We start from the raw sequence: 24,929 nt of genomic DNA, 5'->3' as shown, positions 1-24,929 counted from the left end.
GCATGTTTAGTAGTTAAGAAACACAGACCAGACATTTTTTACATCAAAGAATATAATTCACAGTTTCATTGGGAAGATGAAGCAATATAAACACTTTGTTTTGTTTTTTGCTTTCAGAGGTATTGTTGCCAGTATTTTGGTTTTCTTATGTTTTGGAGTTACACAGGCTAAAGATGGACCATTTTCAAGACCTCATCCAGGTAACTGAAATTGCTTAAGTCACTCAACTACTTCTGATAAATTATATGATTTATGGTGAATGTAAATATTTGTGTTACTTGTCAAGAAGGTAAGTCATAATTTAAATAGTAGTAGTACAGGTTCATTAACACTGCATGCTTATCACGTAGCCTCCCAGCCTCCGAACAGCATAGTGACCCTTCTGGGTTTTCACTCTGCATGTAGCATAGGACCTTTTTTTGGGTCTCCCTGTTTTGGCGTGTTTTTTTTTTCCTCCTCGTTTCTGTAATGGGACTACACTTCTGACCACATATCTGGTTGCTGGAGCACCACGCTCCCTTTGCTGTATGTCCATTATCCACGATAACTGGTAGATTAGAAGCCCTTGATTATGATTTTAAAGATTTCTGGTAAGACTGTAAGGCTTGAAAGCATTTGAAAGCACAGCACAAAACCTCTTCCAGGTAGTGTTATGTCAGGGGAGATATGAAAATATTATCTTTGATCTTTTACCTATTTCTAGATGTGAATCATTGAGAAAGAATTAAGGGAATTATGCAGGCTTACATAATAATAATAAAGTATTAGGCTTTCCTACAGTCAAAGCTAGAAGTATTTCTTACGCCAAAAATTTAATGTTCCAGTTTAGGAATGCTCTTCTATCTGAGAAACAGCAGACACATTAAAAATCTTGACCAAAGCAGAAGTTGTTCTAGAGCAGTGCCCACAGAACACCTCTGCAAACTTAAGTTTTTCTTCAAAAGTTTGCATTTCTGAGGTCTTACAACAGTTTTTTTAGTCTTCCCTTCCTGTTACTGTTAATTCTGGTTCCTCCTATGAGACAAATTACTCCTTTTAAGGACACTGGTGAAGTTTGGGTGCGTTCAGTTTTAGAACATCCAGTGGTTTTGTCTGGGACGGAAGTAGTTTTTGTTCCCTAGAAAATGGGGTGGGGAAAGTCCAAAGGTCAGAGATCTCTACAGCAAACTTCTAGCATAGACTGAGCCAGTGTGTACCACCTCTGTACGCTACTGTCTTGGAAGCAGCAGTTACTGGACTGAAGCTGAGTGTCTTTCAGCAGAATCAAACCGTCCATGAACAGGGTGATTGAAGAAGCTCCCATGTATTCAGTCACTTCAAATACTGACTGTATTTGTGTTGTCTTTTGTCTTAACTTCACCTTTCTCTACCTCATTTGATGGGGTGGTCTTCTGAAGAGTGGTTTTCAGGGGCTGTAGCAGTTTGCTAGGGTAGTGGGTACTTCCACAGTCACAACAGGACGTTTGGGTGCCTATTTAAAGGAGAATAGCAGTCTTTCTCCATACCTCTCCTGTGGGAAGGCTCTTGCAGGCGGTGGAAGGCGTGACATTGCAGCCCCCTGAGATTCAGTGTCAGCTCTCCAGGCAGAGGTGTGTATTAGGAAGTTCCTGTCAGGCAGTCAAGTCTCTGACCTTAGCTTCCTTGGCTTCGTGGTGCTGTTCCGGGAGAAAGATCTCGTCTGAAAGGAACTGGCAGCACAGGCTGCTGGTGTGCGCTGCTTCCATTTATAGGGCAGAAGGAAGCCTTTGGGTCAGTCAGGTCACTACGATCGCGTACGGCCACGTCAGATCTGTTACATGGATCTCGGAAGTAGCTAGGTTTCATGCCCTGCTTGTCTCAGGTGATTTTTGGAGCCCTACCATTCAGTACGTGTGTACCTATTTATGACCAGCTCAGGAATGTTTCATATTTTTGTCTGGCTTTTGTACCGAATGTTGTTGTTCTGTTTAAACAGCTGCTCTTATTGATGTTTATCCACCTGATTTATTTATACACAGCTCACATATGCCAGCTCACCATTGGTTTTGCTAAAGCAAACAAGTTTTGCTAAAGCAACAGGTTTTACTTTTAGTCTCCCCCCTCAACATAAGTCTGCTTTCTCCATATTGTTTTGTTAGTCCTTTTCTTTGTGTGTTTTGAGTTTTCTTCTTTGAAATTGCTGTCCGCAACTGTGTAGGATATTGCAGGTGTGAGGGCACTTCTGTTTTTTGTGATGGTTTTTAGGAGGGTTGGACTAGATGACCCACAGAGGTCCCTTCCAACCCCTACCATTCTGTGATTCTATGGTGTTAATGCTTCCCAGTATCTCTCTGGCAGTACCTCGATGGCTGTCTATATTGCATGTGCTGTGTTCGTGGCTGTATTACGGTGACGGCTCAGTGGCTGGCTGATAATACCAAATCCTGTTTCAGCTGATGCGCCAACATGAAAACTTACTGGTTCCTAAGTGTAAAACTATATTCTGAGCTCTTCTAATACTCTAGTCCTTTGAGATCACCTTATTTTCTCTGCTCTCCCTGCCTTCTCTGCTGCTGTTGTTTATGGGCTTTGTGTTATTAACCTGCTTTTCCCTAAGGCTGTTAATGAAACTGAGCTTAGACACCATGTAAGTGGTATCTATCCAGACTGTTGATTTTTTTTTTTTTAAACTTTCCTTTTAGTATTACTGGCAATGTCAGCTTTAGCCAATGGCTCATCCAGCTTTACCATTTTTCTGCTGATTCCCCCCACCCCCCAACTTTATCCAGTTTAATAATTTGCCACATGGACCTGTACCAGTTGCCTTACTGTAAGTCAGAAATATAGAACTATCATGAATATAAGTATGTATGGTTATTTAAGAAAGACTGACTTTTTTACAAACTCACCCTGCTTTTTATCCCATTTTCCATTTCCTTCCTGTAAACCGTTGGCTTCAAGGCCTCCATTTGATTCCATCCAAACCTTCTAGCAAAAGTGGAACGTGACCTTATCCTGAAGGAACAAAATTTTACAGGGGACAAATCTAAAGCTCTGCTTGAGGGTCCATTTATTGGTGGGTAAACACCCAAGTTTGGGGACCATAATGCATTTCATGATAAAATTAATCGTGGAAGAAGTCAGCATCAGTATGCTGTGACTTTTTAGTATTTGCAAAGAAAATATATTCTTCATTCTTACTGTGAATGCCTTTTATGGAGCCTTGAACATGCAGATGGCCTGGTGTTGCAAGAGGTCGATGATGCTGTATTATCTTTGTCAAGATAACGTGCCCATGTTGTGATTTTACAGAAATTTTCCATGACAGTTATTAATGCCCTAAGAAACAGCTTTTAATATTCCCACCCTTTGCTAGCAGCTCTTTTGACTTACTACATCATGCCTGGCAGTACAAGCAGTTTGGAGAGTGAACTGTGAAGTTCTGAACTAACCCAGAGGCTGGAGGGCTGCAGGAGCTCGAAGTGAGCAGGCAAGAGCTTCGTCTCTTCTCTCCCTGGGAAGAAGGCACAGGCAGAACTGGCCACTGGTGAAACTGGATGGAGCAGCTGGTTGCCTTGTAATTCTGAAAAGAAGAAATCCTTTCATTAGAACTTATCCAGGAAACAGTACAGCCCCTTTCTGACAACTCCTTTAAAAATTCAGGAATCTGGACACTCACTACTGGTTTTGCATAAATGTATTGGACTGTCGGGATAGTGCTACTAATTGGCTGCTTTTTCACTGACTGGGTGGAATAAGTCTCTATTTAAGGGTTTGGACAAGCTGAGCTTTTAACTCATGTTTTTGTACCTTAACATAGTGTTTAATGTGTTCAGGCATTACATTTAGAAATACAAAATTGCCCCCGCAGAGCTAGGACTAGTCTGCAGGGCTCGCCTGCCTGCTATTGCTCTCTCAGCTGACACCTTGTAGTCATTGCCACTTTCAGGTCACGGTGCTGCCTTTGAACCTGAGCTTGCTGTGGGAAACCTTGTCCTCCAGAGCAGCAATTTGAGGAGGACATGTGCCCGCTCAGACCAGGCAGTTCTCCCTGCTGGTGGCCTGTGCAACTGCTGGTGAGCACCTCACAGCTTCCACCCACTTCTCAGCTCTGACTTACGTGCCTTGCTTGGGCAAATAACTTAGATTTTATTTTTTTTTAATTTTTTTTTTCTCTGTACTCATTTAGGCTTCAGGTGGCGTAGGTCAAACTCAAACCTCTGATAACTAGGGTAAGTGGCTGGTGGTGCGCTCAGCCAGGCAGCACGCTCTTGTTAAGTTTTCATCTTGTGTTTGCAAGTCTCCCTGCAGTGGCACCCGTTTAGTGTTTGAGCATAGTAATCACTAAACTATCAGGTATGCAAATAGTTTGTTGAAGCCTACTTAAGCAGGAAGATAGTCCTAATTAAAGGGAGGCTCATGGTGACAAGTGCATTTAAGGAAAACAAATATTAGACGTATGCCAAAAATAACTTTATAGCTAAAGCTGAGGCCAGTCCAGGAAGAAAGAGAACACAATGTTTGTACAGCTTTGAAAACATCTTGTTTCTGGTGTACACCTACAGATGTAAAGTAGTTCTCAAAACCTCTTGGGTACTTAAGTCATCTGGGGAGAAAACACGCTAAATTATAACCAGATCTTATTTTTTGATTCTGAAGTATTGCAGAACGTATTCAGCAGCTGCAGATCATGTGTTGCCAGAACCCTATGTATATAGGTGAAGCAAAGCTCAGATGAGGATTTAGCTTTTTCTGTGTTCTGAACTGTATGTACATCATTTTCAGAACTGGTCTGCCACATTTCTGTGTCCGAGTAGTGTAAAATCTGTCATACAAGGCTTTATAGGCCAGAAAAAAACAGCATTTGTGAAGCTCCTAGTCTGACGGTGATGTTTGAAGGAAACAATGCTCAGTTCTTGTGGGAGAACTGTGTTAATGAAAGGTTAATTCTTACTTCTGGCTTGAACATAGTGTTTACTCTTCAAGTTATGCAGTCATTGTAGGAAAGGATGGAAAACACCTTATCAAACACAGACTGATTTTTTTAGTCTCTTAAAAAAAGTCACCACTGTATATCTGTGCTGCAGACTTGCGTTCGAAAGGCTGAAGTATTTTTCAGCAGCACAGTGGTTCTGGTCTGGGGAGAGGTTCCTCTCTTCCAAATAATCCTGACACCAGTGGAGGGTTTTTTGCTTGTTTTTCCTAAGTTGCATGCTAGAAAGACCAGAGGGTGCATGTACACTTTCAGTCCGCCCTTCCAAGGGAAACTTGCCAGTGGATTTGAAAGTTAACAAAATCTGAAGGAAGGACCGAAGTCTCGAGTAATGGTTTCTACAACTTTTGTGTAAGGACATTGCGCAAGAGGCAGCAGTTCCTGCCTCGCCAAGGAGAAGGTAGGCTGAACTGTTTGTCCTTTCTTCCAGGAGACCAAGGGGCAAAACCACCTCATAACGCACTTTTAGAGGTGTGTTTGCGTTTTTTGATGACTGGCCCCTAAAAAGATGCTTCATTGTATTGCATAATTAAGAATGACTGTTATGTTTGGAGACCTTACTTAAAATCTTACGAGTTCCAAATTGTCTGTGAAGGCTGTTACAGAGCTCTGAAATTGTGTTATCCAGGCCACACCTGCCTTTTTGCTTCTTATTTTTTTTGCTCTGGAAGTGTAAAATAGGCCATTTTGATGAAATTAATTTAGCTGTTTTGCTGAAAAAGGTCACACCTTCTCACATTTCGGTCTGTTTTAATGATGGTGTCAGAAGCAGGCTGTTAGAGACTTCTTTTAAAAATGTTTAGGGTTTCCCCTCCTCTCCCTACTTGAGACTGAATTGGTCAGAGGACGTTTATTTCTGTTTCAGGGGGCAAACAAGCCTCCGGGAAGCTCTGCAACACCATGGCTAGTTAGTTTCAAGTTTTGAGCTGATCAACAAGTATGTTTGCAAGCCTGGAGTTGGGTTCTTATATGATTTGTGGCATGGTCTTGCTTTTGAAGTGTTAACATACCTAAGTTGCCATGGAGTTAATGGAGGTAAATGTCTAAATCGGGCCTGAAGGTTCTTGTTTTTTTCACGTCGTGGCTAACTGTGTTCATGCCGGTGGAATAGCTTGTGTCTCCGCTCAACCGTATGAACGACTGTCTTGATTCCTCTTTGCCCAATGCATTTCTAACTGTCCTTGAGGTGTACCCATGGAAGGAGAGCCTCATTTTGTGTCAACAGGAAACACCTGAAGGAAAGCCTATTAAAATCATTCCCAAGTGATTAGTACGTGATGTTACTGAGAGATTTAAATATCCACTTGAAATTAGTCAAGGCTTGCTGTATTACATTGTGTAAATTTTTGGATGTGGGTAGGCAAAAATGCTGGAGCACTGTGTCTGTACACATACTGGCTCTGCGTTAACCTGCTTCCTCCCTTATGGGAGTTACCAGAAATGCTGGATGAGATTTCAGAGCCCAAAAATCAGTTTATGGAACAGAGGCCAAGCCAGTCTCTGGGTGGAGCAGGGTGAATTAGGGGCACAAATGCAGCCCATGGGCCACAAAGCCTGTACCCAGGACAGTCAGAGAGTCTATGACCTGAGGACTGAGTCTTTCAGAAGAACTGAGGTGATGAGAAAGGAGCTGGCAGTGCATAAATACTTTGTGTACCCTTTAGATTCAGGTGTTGCTTGAGTGTGAGAAGGTCTGTAATCACACTGTCTTGGGAGGGTGAAAAAAGACTGCAGGCTCTGGAGCAGCTGAGTTTCGCGTGATCATTCTCTTGTTGTGAAGAGTTTCAGGTGATTTGATAGATCTTGCATCTAGCACCTGCTAAAACTTTGGTACATTTTAAAAATTTAATTCCTAGTAGTAGTGAAGATATCTTTTGGTATTTTGAAATGCTTTCTCCCCCATGAGATAACAACCTTGTCCTCAGGGAAAAAGGAGGGCTTACAGAAATAAAAGCAGTGGTTCCTCCAGCCGGTCTTAGTCTTGTGTGTTTTAGGAGTACGTGGGCAGAAGTTGGCAAAACGCATTAGCCATGGTAGGGCTGGGGAAACCAAGGGTGGACAGGTCAGGTTGCGTGAGATTGTGGAGAAAGCAATTAGGTTACTTCAGGAAGAATATAATTCTCTCCCAAGGACTGCTAGAAAGCATTGCAAGTGGCACATATCATTCCTTCTAATTCTTAGATGTTTAGTTCACTGGGTTGAAGCGTTCGGACGGATCCTGGCCCGTTCTTGCAGATCCAGGTTATTGCCTGAGCAGTTCTGGCAAGTTTACATAGCAGCCTTTCTGGTAGTTAAAGAGCCATTCTGCTTCTACTCTTCAGAAAGGGTACTGAGCGCTTTACTGGAATGCTGGGCTTTAATTTCTTGGTGGGAGTACCTCTTTTTGAAATGTTTAGTTGTATTACAGTAGATGAGTAATGGACTGCTGTTTTTGCTTGAAAGATTGCTAATGTCCCCTTTGTTTCTGTAGCTTACTGGAGGTTTTGGCTGTGTGTCAGCGTTGTGTATGAGCTCTTCCTCATCTTTATACTCTTTCAGGTAAGTAACTTAGACCTATAGCTACTAAATGGCAGTTTAATGTGGGTATAAAATCCTTTGTGGTGTTCTTCAGAATTCTCGCTGTCTGCAGGAGATGCTCTTCATTTTTGTGAAATCAAATCATTGTGCTATTTAATGAGCCTCCTAGATTGAGGAAAAATTATAATATTATAAAAATATTTCACCTGGTTGTCTAACTTCTGGTTAGGCTCAGCCTAGGTTAGTCATGGCAGTGAAGTGTTCTTAAATGAGCTGATAAGAAGTCAGAGTTCTTGTTTGGATCAAATGATCAGGAGTCGGTGCTTCTGATGTTTGGCCTCTGCTCTGCTGGACTTGATGTGACTCGCTGAAGTTGCGTACCAGCTGTTGGTTTCTTAGATCGTATGGACTGTGGAGAGAATTCATCTTGTTCAATCTTTTGAAATACTCGTTACCTTGGATGATAGGTGCTTTGAACGTAGGAGGTTTGGGGGGGGTTTGTTTTGTTTGTTTGTTTTGCAATAAACTGAAACTTGATACACAACTTTGTGTAGTGGCAGCAAACTGAGGATGATGTTTTTTCTAGAAAGACAGGCTACTGGTACTTCCAAAGAAAGCACGTTATTTTGTACCGTATTCTTGTCCTTCAGTAAACTGAGAATTTTCCCCCGCTTTTACAATTCTATGACTTCTTAGAAATACAGCAGTTGAGGTAGAATATTGTGAGATAAGCGCGAACAGTAAACCTGGTGCTATTAGCAAAGCCGTTGTGTTCCCACGTGTGTGCTTACACCACTGCAAATCAAGCTGGAGTGCCAAGAGAGCTGGAGATTTTGGAGGAGACTCACCTGAGCTCAGTTGGGCCAACCAATGATTGCAGTCACTTCCTCGGGCAACAGCACGATGTGAAACCAAAAGCAAACGTAGAGATACTAACCCATGAGAGCTAACTGTCCTGTTCCGTCAGACAGCTGGCTGCTTTTCAGATTTAGAGTCCAGTTAGTCCCCAGTCGTTCATTTTCAGGTAAGTCCTGCTTGCTGACATCTTGGTAATGTTTTGTGCTTTGTATTTTAAAAGGGTTGTGCAAGTACTGTCACATACTCATCAGATAGCTTTGAAAAATCATTTGAGATGGGAGAAGGATGAGGAACATTGGTTTGTGGCTTTTTTGTTGTGTGTGTTTGGTTTTTTTTTTTAAACAAACAAAACACAAAACCCACACATTTTGCCCCTGGGTGCCAAATGAGCTTGAAACGGGGCTGGAATTCAGAGAAGTCAGGATCTGTCTTCTGTTGGAGTAGGATGTTTGCTTTGCCAACAAGTTTTTAATACTGGTCAAACTCTTTCAGGTAATCAAAGATTTCCTTTGGCTCCAGCATTTCTTGTTCTGCTTGGCTTTCCTGTAGTCTCCCCCAAGGCCAGTGCCAAGCTCTCTTATGAACATAGAACTGTCCTTTTTTTCTTTTTGCTGGCTTGTTGTTTCATGGGCAGCTGGAATGTGTCTGCAGGAGATCAGTAAACAGCAGTGTGAGTTCCCGTCCCGTGGACGTAACCTGGGGGTTCAGTGTAGACCCTTACGCAGGGCCCTGATGTCACATTAGGGTTTCTTTCAGACTGCCTGTCCTGCTTGAAGGGAGTGGAGTTCTGACCCTTTCACAGGCATGAACAGGTCTGTCTTGCCTTTTTTGTTGTCATTCCTCACCACTGAGGAATACTTAGTTCCAGTTTATTCTTATGTTCTTACTGTTTTGTGTCATCCTGGTATTTTTCCAGGCATTCTTGTAAGCGATACTCCTGACTAGCTGCAGTCAGACTGAGTAATGCGTTATTTTTTGTTTGATAGTGCTGTTGTAGTTCTGAATTGTAGTGGAAAAGCCTGGAATTGCTTTGCTTTCCTCCGGCGGTATGTTGTGTTACCAGCAGTTTAGTTGTTAAGGACACTCCCTAGCTGTTGCTCAGCTCACCACTGAAAATATGTTACTACTTTGCACAGGTTTAAATAAGGTTAAAATTATGCTGAGTCTGTAAGTGACTAAACATCCTTGAAAGCATATACAAGCTCAGTCATAGTTGAAACTTGTCTTACAGTTAATGTGGCTTTAGTGGTTTTATTCTATAATTTTGTGACTGTTGCTGTTAGCTAATTATGTCCTTGTCCTGCTTTTACTGTCTGCTAGTCTGTCATAGATGTTACACTGCTTCTGTTGTAAAACATGGACTGCAACAGCGAGCAGTTTCACTGGGAGGTACTTGTTCAACAAATGTGTGTCTGAGTTACTAGTAAATTAGTTCAAGTTTTGGTCACTGTTTATAACTAATGTTTTGATAATTTCTTCCTTGCTGTTTGCTCTAAGTTTGTTACCCATGCTGCTAGTGGGACCTAATTTGAAATGACCGTTTGTTCAACAAGCCCTGCTAATTATGTTCTGCCATGAAATGCAGTGCAGTTCTCGACCTTCTGTAGCTGAAGTGAGCTGAGCACACACGCACGAGACTAATCCTCCGTGAGCAGCGCACGTAAGCGGTGTGCTCCGTCTGCTGATGTTTGCCTGTACTGTACGTCGCTCGAGCCGCGTGTTTAAAGCGCTGCTGGGTCTGTTCCACTTGAGGAAACCAGAATGTCACTGGTGCAGGAGATGCAGCCATTGAGTGAGCCTTTCCTGAGTCACTGGCTGCTCGCTCTTCACCCTCGCCAGGCTCGAGGAGGGGAGAGGAAGGGCAGAAGGGTCAGTGGGAAGGATAAATTGTGCGCAGTTCGAGTGCTAAGCTTTTGGGAAGGAGGGGGCATAGAGGAGTGGCTTAGGAAACAGAGTTAAAGATCTCTGATTTTCCATCTTTAGGAAACATAAAGTTCATTCTGTAGTCGTCTTTTTCCTTAATATTTAGCATTAAAGGCCCAGAAAATCAGGTATATATGCTGTGTGGCGCTTTGCGGTCTGGATAGATTTCAAGAATTGTTCTGCAGCACATGTTTAAAGAAAACACCCATTTGAGGATACAATGTTCACCTTGATTCGCTTTGTGCTTTTCTGTGTATTAATACTTACTAAGAGGGAAAACATGGGCTTTGTGTTCCTTTTGCAGACTGTGCACGATGGCAGACAGTTCATGAAGTACATTGATCCACATTTAGGTGTTCCTTTGCCAGAAAGAGACTACGGTGGCAACTGCCTTATTTATGATCCTGGCAATGAAACGGATCCGTTTCACAATGTCTGGGTAAGAAACAAGTAAAGTTACTTCCTTGTGAGTCTGACTTTTTTTTGGTAAAAGGTTGCTTAATTGCACTCTTCAGAGTGCAGTCATGAGTCTTCCCGAGCGTTGAATGAGAGAACGGGCCATGACTGACTCTTCAGCTTTCTTATTTCTCTTCCCTTGACCTTTCCTGTCGATCAGATGGAGATGTGTCTCTTTGTAGCCTAATTACATTGCCCAGGTGAGAGTGAACTGTTTAACAGTCCTTGTTTCTCAGATGATGGATGTAAACCTTTTTGCCTAGGAGCATGGGTTTATTTGTGTGCTTAAAGACTCTTCTACTAGCAGTGACCCTGAGGCACAGAGTTCAAAAGTTGCATGTGGCCAAGCAACCCGTCAGATGCACTTTTCTGAAGACCAGAAACCATCAGGTTATTGTTTCTCGCTGGCAGACAGAAGACTTGAAATTCAAGGGCAAATGAATTCTGATTATTTACGACTCCCTGGTTGCATAGAGCTATTTATGCTTGTGTAGTGAGGAGCACTGAATCCTTTGGGTCTACCGTGTCTTCAGTGCATCAGGGACTGGAATATTCAACTGAGAGCAATTCCAGCTGTCTTCCTCTAGTCTGGCACCAAAACTAGGAGGAGGTGAGGCATTCCTTGCCCAGGGATTTATGGTGGTGGGACTGGTAAGATTTGAGAAGCTCTGCTAGGTGCAAGATGGGAGTTTAATGAAGAAATGCATGTTCTTGCTCTGGCTTGAATGTGTTCTGCTTCTGTCCCCTTGGAAGGCAAGGAGCATGACATTGAGCATTAAAAAGGTAGTCTCTGCTGTATCAATATGACCCTAATTCCAGTTTCTGCCCCTTAAAACTGTGACTTTGCTTTGAAGATAGCTTGTTTGTTCACTGTACTTGAGATCAAAGAAACTCATAAAATGCATCTACTATTTATATGTGAAACTACTGAAGTTTATTGCTGCATTTTTCTTGGGGGGGGGGGAAAGGTAAGCCTCAATGGGTTATTGTTTGTAGTGCAAAGTGACCTACACTCTCTTCTTGCTTTATAGGACAAACTGGATGGATTTGTTCCTGCTCACTTTTTTGGCTGGTACCTGAAAGTAAGAATGGGTCTTCTGTTAGATTTCTGTTACAGTACTATTCTACTTTTAAAGCCTGACTGCCTCTGCTTTAGTAATGCCAGTCTCAGTGATCAGTTACATTAGGCAGTCATCTGTGAACCAGACGAAGTGTTTGAAATACATGAAAGGCGCTTTTTTTTTCTCCTGCTTCTGACCATGTTAGGTCACCTCATTCTTTCCAAAGTAACATTACGTTGACAAGCTCCCTCCACCATAATTCATTCGCAGGTCAGATCAATAAAGGTAAAAACTCTTATTCCTGTAGCAAGATAAATGCTTGAATGACCTTTGAATGTAGAGTATGGGGAAGACAGCGTTCAGAGAAGGCAGTGGCAGTCTGCTGTTAGCCAGACATAGATGTTAGGTGATATACTACTACTGTTCCAAGGCAGGCTTTTCTCAGTGGCGTCCGAATCGGGATTTGAAAGGGTTAAATGGGTAGTGGTTTAATTCTTGTTACTTTTTAGTCAATATCAACCAACAGTGGAAGGAATTCCAGTTGTGCTTGTCTCTGGCAGAACATGTTCATCACAGGTTTTGCTGAGTAATTTGGTTTAAATATTAGCTTTTTTGTAACCTGGGCACAGCTTGTTTGTTGTTTTTGCCTACAAGACCACCATATATAATAAACTGAAAAAGCTCAAGCCATTTTAAAGATAAGCTACAACTGTTGCTTTGTTTTTCCGTTTCAGAAGTGCAGATGTATTCCTCTGAGTGTTTTGTTTTGGTCTGGTTTTTTTTCCCTAATAACCAAATATGCCTATGCTAGGCATGGAGAAACTTTGACTTCAGATCAACTTGGTGGTGGCTTGCTCTCTTAGTGTACAAAATGGTAAATTTGGAGAAGCTTGGATCTTCTTCATCCAGAAAATCACATTAGAAACTTAAATATCAAAACAGCATTTTGGTCACATCCTGTATTTATTTTTACAAATAATGTTATACTGAGGAAAAAAATGCCTAAATAGAGCTAGGTAACAAGACATAACAGGAGTGGTAACGTATTCCTGAGGACCTAGAAAGGGATAGAATTCAATATGCCAGTCTACTCAATCGAGCTATTATCTGTCTTGGTCTGGAACCTTTATTAAAGAGACCGTTTCTGCAGAAAAGCTGGAGATGATATGTCACCCTGCCAACCTGCAGTCTGATTTGAAGGGCCCAGCATGCTCTGCAAGGTGTTTGTTTCTGTGCTGATAAGCTTGAAGGAAACTGGATTTGGCAGTTAACATATATTTCTAGGAACAGCTGGAAGTTGAGTGTGTTCTCTTCATAAGCAGAGATGAGCATGTGTTTGGGTTTTTCTTCTTTCTTTTTTTGGTTTGTTGTTGTTTTTTGGGTTTTTTGAGGGTTTGTTAGTTGTTTTTTTTTTTTTGTCTGGGTTGGTTAACAGACTCCTAAGCTGTGTCTCAGAGCACCAGAATGGCAATATTGAAAATGTATGTGCCTCATTAATCAGAAATTGTGGGCCTCCTTGTTTGCGTTGGAGTCATTTAGATCACATGTTGTCAGACTAACATGTGGTAATACATATCTTATATTTTCCATCTTCTGGTTGAAACAGTCAAGGCCAAGCTACATCTACTTTTGCAGAATCAGTGCTACCACGTTTAGGGTTGCCGCCTTCCATCTAGGCACCCTGCTGAGGATACAGCAGGTCAGATGTACAGGCTCTCTGCCCATACCTGCTTACAAACACGAAATAAAGCATTGCACAAACCTCTTCCTGTGGTTTGACAATAGGCTGAGATGATACCTGTGTTCTAGGATTGCAGCTCCGCTGAATCCTGATGGTGAATGTGGAGGAAGGTGCTGCTCTTCATTGCTCACCCTGACAAGCTGCTAGCTGGTGCAAAGTGGACTCGGGTGTCCCAGCACAGTCAGGACTGAGATTTAGTGCAGGTGACTTTTTGAAAGTTTGCATCAAGCAGGCTCTGAAAAGCCTGTTTTCAGCAGCATTAGAACGATGCTACCTGCAGTGGTCGAGTATGCAGTACTTCCATTCGTTTCGCTGACTCGCTTCCTCTGGATCCCGTCTTGCGTGCCTTTATGCTTTCATGTAATGATATTAATGTCATCATCTATGCTCTTCAGTGTCTGTCTTGTCTATTGCGCTGCATACTTGGCAAGTTTAGATGCCTGTGAGCATTTGGCTTTACTAGACTATCAGATGATAAAAGTAAGATTGTTGTGAGTTTCCTGATGCTTTTCTGGATACTGGAGACAAGATACTTTACAAATATCTGATAAACGAAGCACACCATGCGTATCCTCTGTGTTCAGTGTCCAGAAGGGTTAATCTCGTATTCCTTAAGCGATCTTTTTCTTTCAATTAGGAAAAAAGTAATGATTTTTCCATACACTGTTGCAGAGCTGTAAGTCTGAGCAGTGTCTTTACAGTATTTATAGAGTTCTCCCTTATCTAGATTTCTAAAAGACATTAGCGTAAGTGGTGTCTGGTTCTACTCAGTCTTGTGTGCAAGTATTAGTTTTTGTAATAGTTTTTAGTATGTTAAGCAACTGTTGTGGATATTTGAAAGATTTCTTTTTTTTTTTCCCCCTTTATATAGACATTGATGATTCGGGACTGGTGGATGTGTATGATCGTCAGTGTAATGTTTGAGTTCCTGGAGTACAGTCTGGAACACCAGCTGCCAAACTTCAGTGAATGTTGGTGGGATCACGTATGTACTGCACAGAGTGTGCTATGTCTGTCTAAATGGAAGTATATGTTTTAAAGGGAGGGGATAGGAGGTGGTGAGAACTGAGTTATATCATATGCGTGTGGCAGTGCAGCTCAGGAGCGTTGGTGCTTCTCTGTCTTGAGCTTGTAATATGTTTGTCACGGTTTACAATTTTGCAGGTTTTCAGGCTGTTGCACAGGGTTAGATACTCACTCGGCTCTTTCCACACCAGAGGAAGAGCCTAAAGCTTTACTGATGGTTTTCAAATAGCTGGTGATGGTACAAACGATAAAATCTGAAATTAAGAGAAAAGTAAAACTTTGTGTAAAAAGCTTCATGTGATGATTTTTGTTGTCTGTTAAATAAAACAGGCTCAGTGCAATTTCTGTCCAGCTCTTCCTTCTGTGCAAACCAGCCTTCGTTGTTTTCAGAAAACAATAAATATTACTGTGTTTAGAATTCCTGGTTTGATTTATAAAAAGCTTTTAAATGCTAAACGTTTGGTCTCACTGAAAAGCTGCGTGGGGTTTACACATGATAGTTTGTAACCATTCTTGTCTTAAAATACGGCTTGTGTGTATTTTGTCAAGCCAGAGGGACTACTGTGATCTAGTTTCTCTGTGGAAAAAGCAAGCTCTAGAGCTTAGCGACACACTTTTTTTAAGTTTTCCTATGAAATGTAAATTGGTTACCAGAGCAATCAAAACTACCTATGTTCAGGGCACGCAGCTATGATTCTTATGTTATTTTGGCTTGGTTTTATTCTTACAGTACAAGCCTTTTCCCAAGCTTGTAATAATTTGCTACATGGTGGTATGTATCTATAAAAATAAATGTATAAAGATATCAAGCAAATGACTTCAAAAAAACGTCTTACAAAGTTAACACGCTGTGCTCTGCCGCTTTGAATGCGGAAGACAGCCACGATTTTTTCAGCTCAAGAGCTCCATCTCAAGAACTAACACTTGGCAATAATAGAGCATGGGGAGAAATCTCTTGTTTAATATCACATCCTGAGCTTGGAGATAAGTCGTTTCTTTAGGAGGCAGCCTGAAGCTTAAAGAGCGTGTTAAGTTGTTGGGCAGAGTAAAATCCAGTCCAGAGCAACAGGTTCGGATTTTTTTTTTTGCGTATATGTAAAGTTCTCACTTAACAGAGTGGAGCTGAGCTGATAGTGGGGAGAGGTCCACTCTTTAGCAGAGTTAATACAGCAGAAGAGAATCTACAGCCATCGTCTGTAGAACACTTTTGCTTTATTTGAATAGGCTTGGGCAGCTGAGATTCTTCCTCCTGGCAGTTCACACACCTCTCTTCTCTGGGGACGTTCAGTCCTTGTGACGGAGGGCACGCCTGCACGTGTGTGTAGCTATAGTATCCTCCCTTTTACGAGCTTTAGTGTTTGTTCTCCAGCATCACTGTGGGTTTCTCTTTTCAGTGGATAATGGATGTGATCTTATGTAATGGATTAGGAATATACTGTGGGATGAAGACTCTGTCTTGGCTTTCTTTGAAAACATACAAATGGCAAGGACTTTGGAACATTCCTACGTACAAGTAAGTTGGTGTAGAAAGTAACTCCACAAGCATAGCGCAGCGCAAAGTTTGGGCCTGTGTTAAAGATCTTGTTTGCTGAAGGGTTCTTCTGTTGGGGTTAGTGCGAATGAGAGAATTCATGTGTGTTTAGATGACTCGGGTATCTAGTAACTTGTTACTGCGTGGGAGATTGTTGATGAGGGTTTCATTTAACTTGTGTATGAAGTTGTTGAAAGTACACCTGTGTCACAAGCATTGCCTGATGTCTAGGAATGAGGGCATCTTGTGGAAATGAGCTTATTTAATGAAATTGTTAAAGGAGATGCAGGAATCCAAGTTGGGATCATACCCTTTCATTCACAGCAAGGATCTGTTTGGTCCTGGTACAAATAAAGCATTCCCTGGTAATCAACATATCATTGTAATTGAGACACTAAAACTTAAAATTTAACAAATCCCTCGTGGTCTTGTACCGGTAATGAATTACCCTTTTCTGTAGTGTGTCTTTGCTAAGCAAAGCAGAACTGAGGAACTGCTTACTACAATGGGTGTAGTGCATTAAAGTTTGAAATGGTAGTCCAAATAACAGGCTTCTCTAACTCAGAATGTTAATCTCACTAAGTAGTAATTTTTATGGAGTAAATGGAGGCATTTTGCATATGTGAATTGGTGTCTCAAATGGAAATGTTAGTAGATGTTTCTTATGTGCTGATTGTTGAAATTGCAAGGATGTGGCGTTCTTTTTTTCAGAGGTAAAATGAAGAGAATTGTCTTCCAGTTCACCCCGTATAGCTGGGTCAAGTTTGAGTGGAAGCCAGCATCCAGCTTACGCAGATGGCTAGCAGTTTGTGGCATAATCTTTGTAGTAAGGAAACTTCTCTGTCTTTTCTTTGCTCTGCCATTTGATTTAATGTTTTGTAACGCTCAAGCAACTGTGCAGGCGGTAACTTAAGCTGAAACTCTGACACGGTGATGTTTCTTTAGTTGAGGCTGGAAGAGATTACTTCTGAATCCAGCAGAAAAGGTGTCTGTTTCCATGTCTCTGGTACAATTTACAGATTCATTGCGTAAATATTTGTTCTTGCTTGTTGAACAATGTTGATTGGAAAGGCAAGCAATGTGAACTATAATCTACACATTATTCGGCAAGTAGCTGCTGCTGCCAGAAGCATTGACTTTTGTTGCTCTCCATCTTCAGCAGATAACGTATCACGTTCCAGCTGGAGACGACTGTAGCCGAAGCCTCGGGCTTCTATATGTTAGCTCTGAGCAGCGTGGCTCCTGAAGTGCACAGCTTTGTCTTGGAGAATATTTTTATACAGACTCGAATAATTCAATTGTCCTAGGTTTTGGGGTTTTTTTATGTTTCACTGAACATGTAGCACATGAGGGTGTTAACCTTTTCCGGCTTGACCAGTTCAGGTCCATTCAGCCAGAGGAGGAGGTTGGCTTCTCCAGCAGTCACCACGAATGGACGGTCTGCTGCCTCCATCTAGCCGTCTGAGTGGCTGCCTTTGTGTTATGGGACTGCATTGTCTTGAGTTCATAACTTCCATTTCACAGTCACAGGGGTCGTGCACGTGGCACTGATAGGGAGGATAAACTCGGCAGCTTAAGTGCTTGTTCCTCACTCCTGGCTCTTGCCAGCTGGAGGACTTTGGCCTTTGTGCTGTCCATGGGAAGTCACTTGGCTCTGTTTTGAGCAACTCAAATTTCTTTCAGTTCAGCAACTGTGCAGTTAAACTAAAAAAAAAAAAAAAAAAAACAAACAAACAAAAAAAAACACCACAAAAACACACACAAAAAAAAAAAAAACACAACAACAAAGTGTGCTTTAGGAACAATGTGCTGCCTGTAAGCAAGCAAGCAACCAGAGTGCAGCAGTGCCAGCAGTGAGTGCCAGGCAGTTTGCAGACTCAGTCACTGGAATACGAGTTCACATCACCTGATTTCACCTACATCAAGCCTTTGCCAAGTTCACACAGCACAGCAGACTTGCTAGGGTTCCCATAGTTGTGGGAGAAGTAAAGTAAATGTGCCTGTGTAAATAAAATACACGCTTCTCTAAATGGTTCCTGTGTGCGTGCTGCCAGCTGCTTGCACCCCGAAGAAATTGGGGTTTGGGTGCTGGAGCAGATTTTGCAGCTGAGCGATTACATTGAATTTACACTAGTCTTTGGTATAATAATGTTTCTTTTGGCAAAGCCTAGCTTCAGCTGACAGTTTATGAGCAACTTCAGGTGTTGGCTCACTCTTTTGGATTAAACAATGCTTAATGCTGTTTTTTATTATTTCTTTTGAAGTGAGAAACTTGTGTCTACTTGCTCACTTAATTGCCAGGGCAGCTCACTTGAGCACATTTTGTTATAAATGTATAACCAATTCTCCTAAGCTGGCTTTGGCAGTGATGTTTGCACACCTGTGTTTAAAAAACAAACAAAAAAAACCCCACACAAACACAAAAAAAAAATTAAAACAAAACAAAAAAAACCAATACAAAAACCCCAGGGTGTCCTGCTAATGCCTCTTGTTATCTTCGGGTTCCCTCAGTCAGGTTTTAGGTGATAGTGAAAGGACAAGTTGTTGCTTTTAGGATTTGTTATCAGTAGTTCTGCAGGGACTTCAAACTCCCAATAAACTTGTTCAAAACTAGAGGTGTGTCCAAGTTTCTGTTGTGTTTTTTAGTACCTCTTCCAACACACGGAAAATTTTAAAAAACCCAACTGTTCTTGGTCATTATTGCGACTGATAAGGGTGCACTCAGTAATACTGAGTAGGACTTTGTGGCGTTAGAGAAATGGTGGGGGGAGTCATGCAGGGAGAGAGGGAGATTCCAGGCTTCATTCAGTGAAGTCTTCTGAATGTGATTTAAAATGTCCTTTTTCTCAGTTTTTATTGGCAGAGCTGAACACATTTTACTTGAAGTTTGTCCTTTGGATGCCACCAGAACACTACTTGGTCCTGTTACGACTTGTCTTTTTTGTCAATGTGGGAGGTGTGGCTATGAGGGAGATCTACGACTTCATGGACGACCCGTAAGCCAGTCCTCTTGTATATATACCATGTCAAGCTTCACTTGCTTTATTTTGAATTTGCTCCAGCTTGTTGGCATCCATCTTGGGACAGTAGTTCAGCTTGCTGGGGACAAAAAGACCTGATCCTAAAGCATCTGCTTTGTGTTCTTTTGTTTTGGAGGTAAAATTCTGACTACATCTGGTTAGAGAACAGCTGTTGTTAAGGGCATTCTATGTGCACTGGTTTTAACCTCAGTTTTTAATAAATTATCACCCTTTTCGGAATGTAAATGGTAAATTAGCTGGAGTGCCACTGGCTTGTGGGCAGAGGGGGACTGAACTCCACTTTCAGATTGATAGCCAGAAACTATAGCCCTTGGATGTACCTTCTAAGGACAACAGGGCCCAAACTAAAAAAAAAGAAGTGTTTCTTAAAGGTGCTTCTTTTCTTGAGCTATCTTCCAAGTGGTCCTTGGTCCTCTGGAGCTCTCGTGGCCACCTCTTGCAGATCAGAGGACCCTTTAGAGCAAAGTGTATTGAAGGTGAAGTGCTCCCATACGCAGCAGTGCATGTACTTTCAGACTGTTCCTACTTAAGCATCGTGTTTGTCCTTGCTGCTTTTGTTTCTGCAGACCATGTAAGGCCTGAGAAAGCTTTGATCTCAAAGTCACGTTTTCTTTTAAGTTTTAGTAGTAATGTCACAAATTGCCTGAGCCCACACCTTAAGTCTAAGAAAACGTCTGGCTTCAAGGGATGCTCATTGCCTGTCACTGACCAACACAAAAAGTGTCTGTGTTCAGAATTTAGGGTTCCAACATTCTGTGAAGATCAGTTTCCCTTGCAAGGCTTTGACTCCTAGAACTGGGAAGAAGGGTCAACCCACATTGCTTAGTCGGATTTCAGGACATTCAGCAGTGGCACGGTGCCCCTGCCTATGGTGTCGGACCTACTGGTTTGGGACATGCCTCCAACTCAAAGGTAAGAAGAGGTCTCTGCCTCTCAATGGTGAGCTCCTCTCCTTAGCACCATTCACAATCTTCTGGTCCTTGTTTTTGGGTTGGAAAAACTCCCCTGCCCTCTGCTCAATCACATGGCATAACATTGAAATTCAGGAGAATCATCAGTCACCAGTGCCTCATTGCTGATTCAGTTTGCCATTCTTTCAGTGAACTGGAGATGTTCATCCAGCAAGCAGAGACTCTCATCCTGAACTGCATGTCTTCATCATTGCCACCACCACTGCTGTTCAGTTTCTGTTGGTGGGTAAGGTGACTGGCCCCCTCGCTTCTGAGGTTCGTGGCTCTGCTTGATGCACCACAGAGTAGACCTCATCAAACTGTTCATGCAAACCAGCAGAACCTAGCTTCTGGTCTTACCTCATACATTCTCTGAGAAGGTTTTTGCAACTGGAATTCAATTCCTTCGTGCATTTCTGGTCATCCAAGCAGAGATAACCTACCCCTGATTTGCCAACTTAATTGGGTGTATTTTCACTTGCACGTCATTTTGAACCAAGGAATCATTTTGGATTCTTCCTGTTTTGTTGTAGGGAGAAGCTGCTGGGGAAGAGCAGGCTGTGCCAGAGGCTCCCAGCTAACAGCACGTGAGAAACCTTCCTGACCTTTTGCTCTTGGAAACTCGCTCAACTTCTTAATGGACAGAAGTTGGAACATTCCATTGACCTTTCTTCTCAGAAACATGGCTCATTGCCTCGTCTGGTAGTGACAGGATTGTCTGAGATAAACTGATTAGATCTCTGCAGCTAACCTTGCAATATTTAGTCAAGAAGGTAGTGAAGTTCAAGTATGAAGACTCTCTTATTCAGGATTCTTAGGATCTGCAGACAGTTCTAGGGCTTTGCTTTCAGGACTTGGTCTGAGCATGGTGACAATGAAGTATCTAGCACTGACGTAATCCAAGAAGAGGGCTGGTTCTTGAAGCTGTTCTCCAGCTCTTACGTACCACGCTTCTGTAGTGATCGACATACTGCTTGAGTTCTTGGGGACTGGCTCTGTGAAATGTTGCTGATCAGAAATGTCTCTGCAATAGTCTGTGGCACTTGCCCTTGTCTTGTCTTCCTGGTTTCTAGTCTTTCCCAAGGAGTCTGCACTGAGGCCATGAATTTTAATCTCATTCATCAAATAAAAAAAAAGGACTTTTCTTTAAAATCTTTTGTGAGTAGAAGGGCAGGAAATCAACTCTTCCTTGGCAGCTTTAGGTTCTGCACAAGCTCCTCTTTAATTCTTTTGTCAATGTGCTGCCATAAGCTAGTGAAAGAAAATGATGGCAAAGGAGGAAGCAGATCAGCAAAAGCAGAAAGCTGGCCTTGTCATCTGAACAGCTGGAGTTCCCAGGGAGAGATCTGCTGTTTCATTTTTTCTCTCTGTCTGTGTGTTAAGGCTAGTTTCTGCCTACTTAATCTGTCATACCAGATGAACCACCTGGAGCAGTTTCTGAAGCCCTTTCATCTGAGCGGTCTAGGCAGGATACTTTTTAAAATGGAGTTCATTCACCCCGTCTGCATCAACAATAACCTACACTTGATTCACTGCATCATATTTTTTTGCAGCGTATTTGGATGATTTTATGTAGTTTGAACTTATGTATTGGTATCAAATACAACTCTTGGGCCTCATGTTTAATAAACTGTATGTTTTGTGTGCTTGACTTGCAATGACTCCCCTGGGTTCAGGAGAGGGCAGAGCAGCTCTGTTTGCTCTCCATGCTTGGATTCCTTCCCTGATACTGAGAGTCCAGGGGGATGCAGTGGAGCAGATATGCCTGAGCAACAGGAAAACACCTGCTCAAGGAGGGATGTTCTCCCCAGTGCAGGTGCTGGCATCTGATGAGAAGAGGGGAGGAAAAACTGTTGCAGCTCCCTAGACCCTGGCACTACTGAAGCTGCTCGGGGCCGGTGCGAGCTGGGCAGCCTACCAGCTGGAGGCAGCGGGGTCTCGGTGGGCTTGCTCCTCTGCTGAGCAGAGGGAAGCCTTAGTAGAGCAGTCACTCCCGAAGGAAATCCTAATTAGAGATTTGTTAGGGGGCTTCTCTTTTGTCCACTACGTGGTGGAACCGGCAAAAAAAATACGGCCCGAAGAGCTTATGTGGCTGCTGAGTATCACGGCATTCACCAGGTCAGTGCCTCAGCCGGACGGGAGGCTGCACAGTGCAGCAGTCAGAGGCCAGGCTAGGAGTTCCCCTTGCTGCAATGCCCTGGAAGTACTGCGGAGGTCATCTTAACGTGTCCATCCCTCTCTCCCCAGCCCTCTGGGGGCTTGTTAGGTTGCTTTGCCCCCCATCTCTGTTCTGCCGTTTTCCACTGAATTCTTCCTGGATCTGTTCCACTTCACATCTGATGCTGCGGTAGGAATGGAATAACACAGTAAGCTGGACAAAAGAAAGGACCCGGCAGGGAAAGGTACTTCAGAATACGCTATGCTTCAGTCAGAGGGCAAGGCCCTCTGCAGATTACATGGTCCCTCTGATTAAAGCAGAGACATATAGAGCAAAGGCAGACTACGGAGCAATAGAAGGCAAAAAAGGATAACAGGAAAGTGTACCAAAATGCTGCTTTGTGCAGTTTTTAAGTAAAAGATATGATCTAAAGACTGTTGAGAAAAGTTAGTGGTGTGTGCTTACTGGTGAAAAAGTTGGTGATTATGGTGGTTGAGGGTATTGCTTTTCTCACTTTCAGTCTTCCTTGATTCAAATGAGTTGTATTTCAGGAAACAAATTATGGCAGGGGGGGGAAGAAAAAAATACATGCAACTTCCACTAGCTTTCTTGGTTCTTTCCTCTAATGGGAATAAAATCCCATTTTAGATTCAGCAGATGGGTGATGGAAGAACAGTTTAGTCTGCTGAGCAGGAAGTGATGTACTTGGCTCTGTGCTGCTGGATAGCACACCTGCATGCACCAGTGGTGCTGGGGCGGGCAGGATTTCAGGGCAATCCAGCGCATAAAAAAACGGCTTGTTCAGTTGCCCAAACAGAACCCTGTTTGATTACTGACATATGAATCATCTGGTCTGTCAGGTCAGCAAGCTGTAAAAATGTCAAGTGTAGAAATGACATGAGCAGACCAGGTCAGGAAGTGGAGGATCTCGCTGGTCCAGGTCAAGCGGCTTGCCCAGGTTTCTAGCAATAGGCTGCTACCTCTGCGGGTAATGAGGTCTCCGGAAAGGCAGCCTGTAGGTATTTTGGTCTTCTGTGTTTCCCACATAGGAATAGGTACCATCTTTTGAGTCACATTTCCAATCTCTCCTTCTGCAAGTAGAACCTCTGAATAGATGCCTTGATTCTACTGCAGTTTAATTTCTAGCATTACTGATTGGTTAGTCCTTCACTGGATTTGCACATAGCACTGCAGCTTCTCACTGACTTGTCTGGTACTGCTTAAAAACAAACCCTGGAGATTGAATATTAGTCACATATTTGCCCCAAGGTTGTGTTGTCCTAGAAGTGCAATGCCATCCTTGTGTCTTCCATTATCTTGCCTGTTTGTTATTAAACCTTCTTCTTTTAAAGTATGTTCAGAGATCATTAGTGACAGCTCATTGAATACCTTTTTGGGAAGAGAGTAAGTTTCAGAATGCAATTATATAGCGGTTAAGCGTGGTTACAGCAGTGTGGCTTGATATTTGCAGAGGAAATCTAGGAGGGGAGCTGCTACTTCGTACCTTACCCTGAACCTCAGCTGATCTCTTTTCAGTGGTGCCCAGCGACAGGACAAGGGGCAACGGGCACAAACTGAAGCATAGGAAGTTCCAGCTGAACACGAGGAAGAACTTCTTCCCTCTGAGGGTGACGGAGCCCTGGAACAGGCTGCCCAGGGAGGTTGTGGATTCTCCTTCTCTGGAGATATTCAAAACTCGCCTGGACCAAGGTCCTGTGCTGCAGTCTGCTCTAGGTGACCCTGCTTTCGCAGGGGGGTTTGGATCAGATGATCCACAGAGGTCCCTTCCAACCCTTACGACTCTGTGATCTCAAGCTGGTCAGAGAATTATTTTATGTGGATTTACTAATGCTCTGAAAATGGGAGTACTTCCTTGCATCACATGATGATGAAGTTTAACTTTTCATGTGTTTTCAGAGCCTCTGAAGGGAAACTTGAGTAACACCTACATGAAAGTTGTCAGCCTGCATAGCCTTAGTACGTGTGTAATCCAAACTAGACTTTGAGAATTGTGCAAAACTGAATGAAATCATTACCCCAGCTGTCTCTTTATGAATATTTCTCTGAATGCCTAATTTTATAGTAATATCTTTGTTTTATCTGTGCATTGGTTTTGCAGGAAGTTCCATAAGAAGCTGGGTCAGCAGGCATGGCTGGTTGCTGCTATTACTGCCACGGAGTTTCTGATAGTCGTGAAGTATGATCCCTATACACTCACGCTTTCTCTTCCTTTCTACATTACCCAGTGCTGGATCTTGGGAATTATACTCGTGCTGACGTGGACAGCCTGGCGTTTCTTCATTCGGTGAGCAGTGGCTGGTGTGCTGCATTCAGGCCTAGCCGGGTTTTATGGGGGAGTTGTTCTGGACATCCGTTCAGCAGAACATCTTCAAATGTGTGCTGTCACTAGCCTCCAGTGCCTCCTGGAGATCGATTACTCTCTTGGGTGGCTAGAACTCCAGTGATTTTGTGTAAGAGTTATTAAATAAACCAGGAGTTTTCAGTGCGTGATCCTGGTGGTTTTCTTTCTGGATCAAGCCTCTGGTAGCTTTGGTCTTTGTGGGGCTACTTGTGTTACGTTGCTGTAGAAGCAGGTGAACAGTGAAGTGCCTGACTGAGCCTGGTCTTGCTGGATGGGTGAAGGTGCCAGACGAGATCAGGGTTTTGTTTCTCCTGTGCTCCAGGTTAGACAAGACTAAGATGTTTAACAGCTTCG

The 24,929-nt window shown here is 42.8% G+C and overlaps 1 protein-coding gene across 1 annotated transcript in view; it reads left to right on the top strand.

The window, feature by feature from the left end:
- Positions 1-24,929, top strand: part of PTDSS2 (phosphatidylserine synthase 2) — a 44,236-nt gene that overhangs the window by 16,351 nt on the left and 2,956 nt on the right. Inside the window, exons 3-11 of the mRNA XM_075425719.1 lie at positions 118-200; positions 7,422-7,489; positions 10,554-10,688; positions 11,737-11,787; positions 14,379-14,492; positions 15,928-16,046; positions 16,776-16,890; positions 18,915-19,060; positions 24,333-24,518. Of these exons, the coding sequence (XP_075281834.1) occupies positions 118-200; positions 7,422-7,489; positions 10,554-10,688; positions 11,737-11,787; positions 14,379-14,492; positions 15,928-16,046; positions 16,776-16,890; positions 18,915-19,060; positions 24,333-24,518 (1,017 nt within the window). The remainder of the gene's footprint in view (positions 1-117; positions 201-7,421; positions 7,490-10,553; positions 10,689-11,736; positions 11,788-14,378; positions 14,493-15,927; positions 16,047-16,775; positions 16,891-18,914; positions 19,061-24,332; positions 24,519-24,929) is intronic.

The sequence above is a fragment of the Opisthocomus hoazin genome, chromosome 7 (genome assembly GCF_030867145.1).
Source record: "Opisthocomus hoazin isolate bOpiHoa1 chromosome 7, bOpiHoa1.hap1, whole genome shotgun sequence".
Lineage (NCBI taxonomy): Eukaryota > Metazoa > Chordata > Aves > Opisthocomiformes > Opisthocomidae > Opisthocomus > Opisthocomus hoazin.
This window is presented reverse-complemented; position numbering and strand designations above follow the sequence as displayed.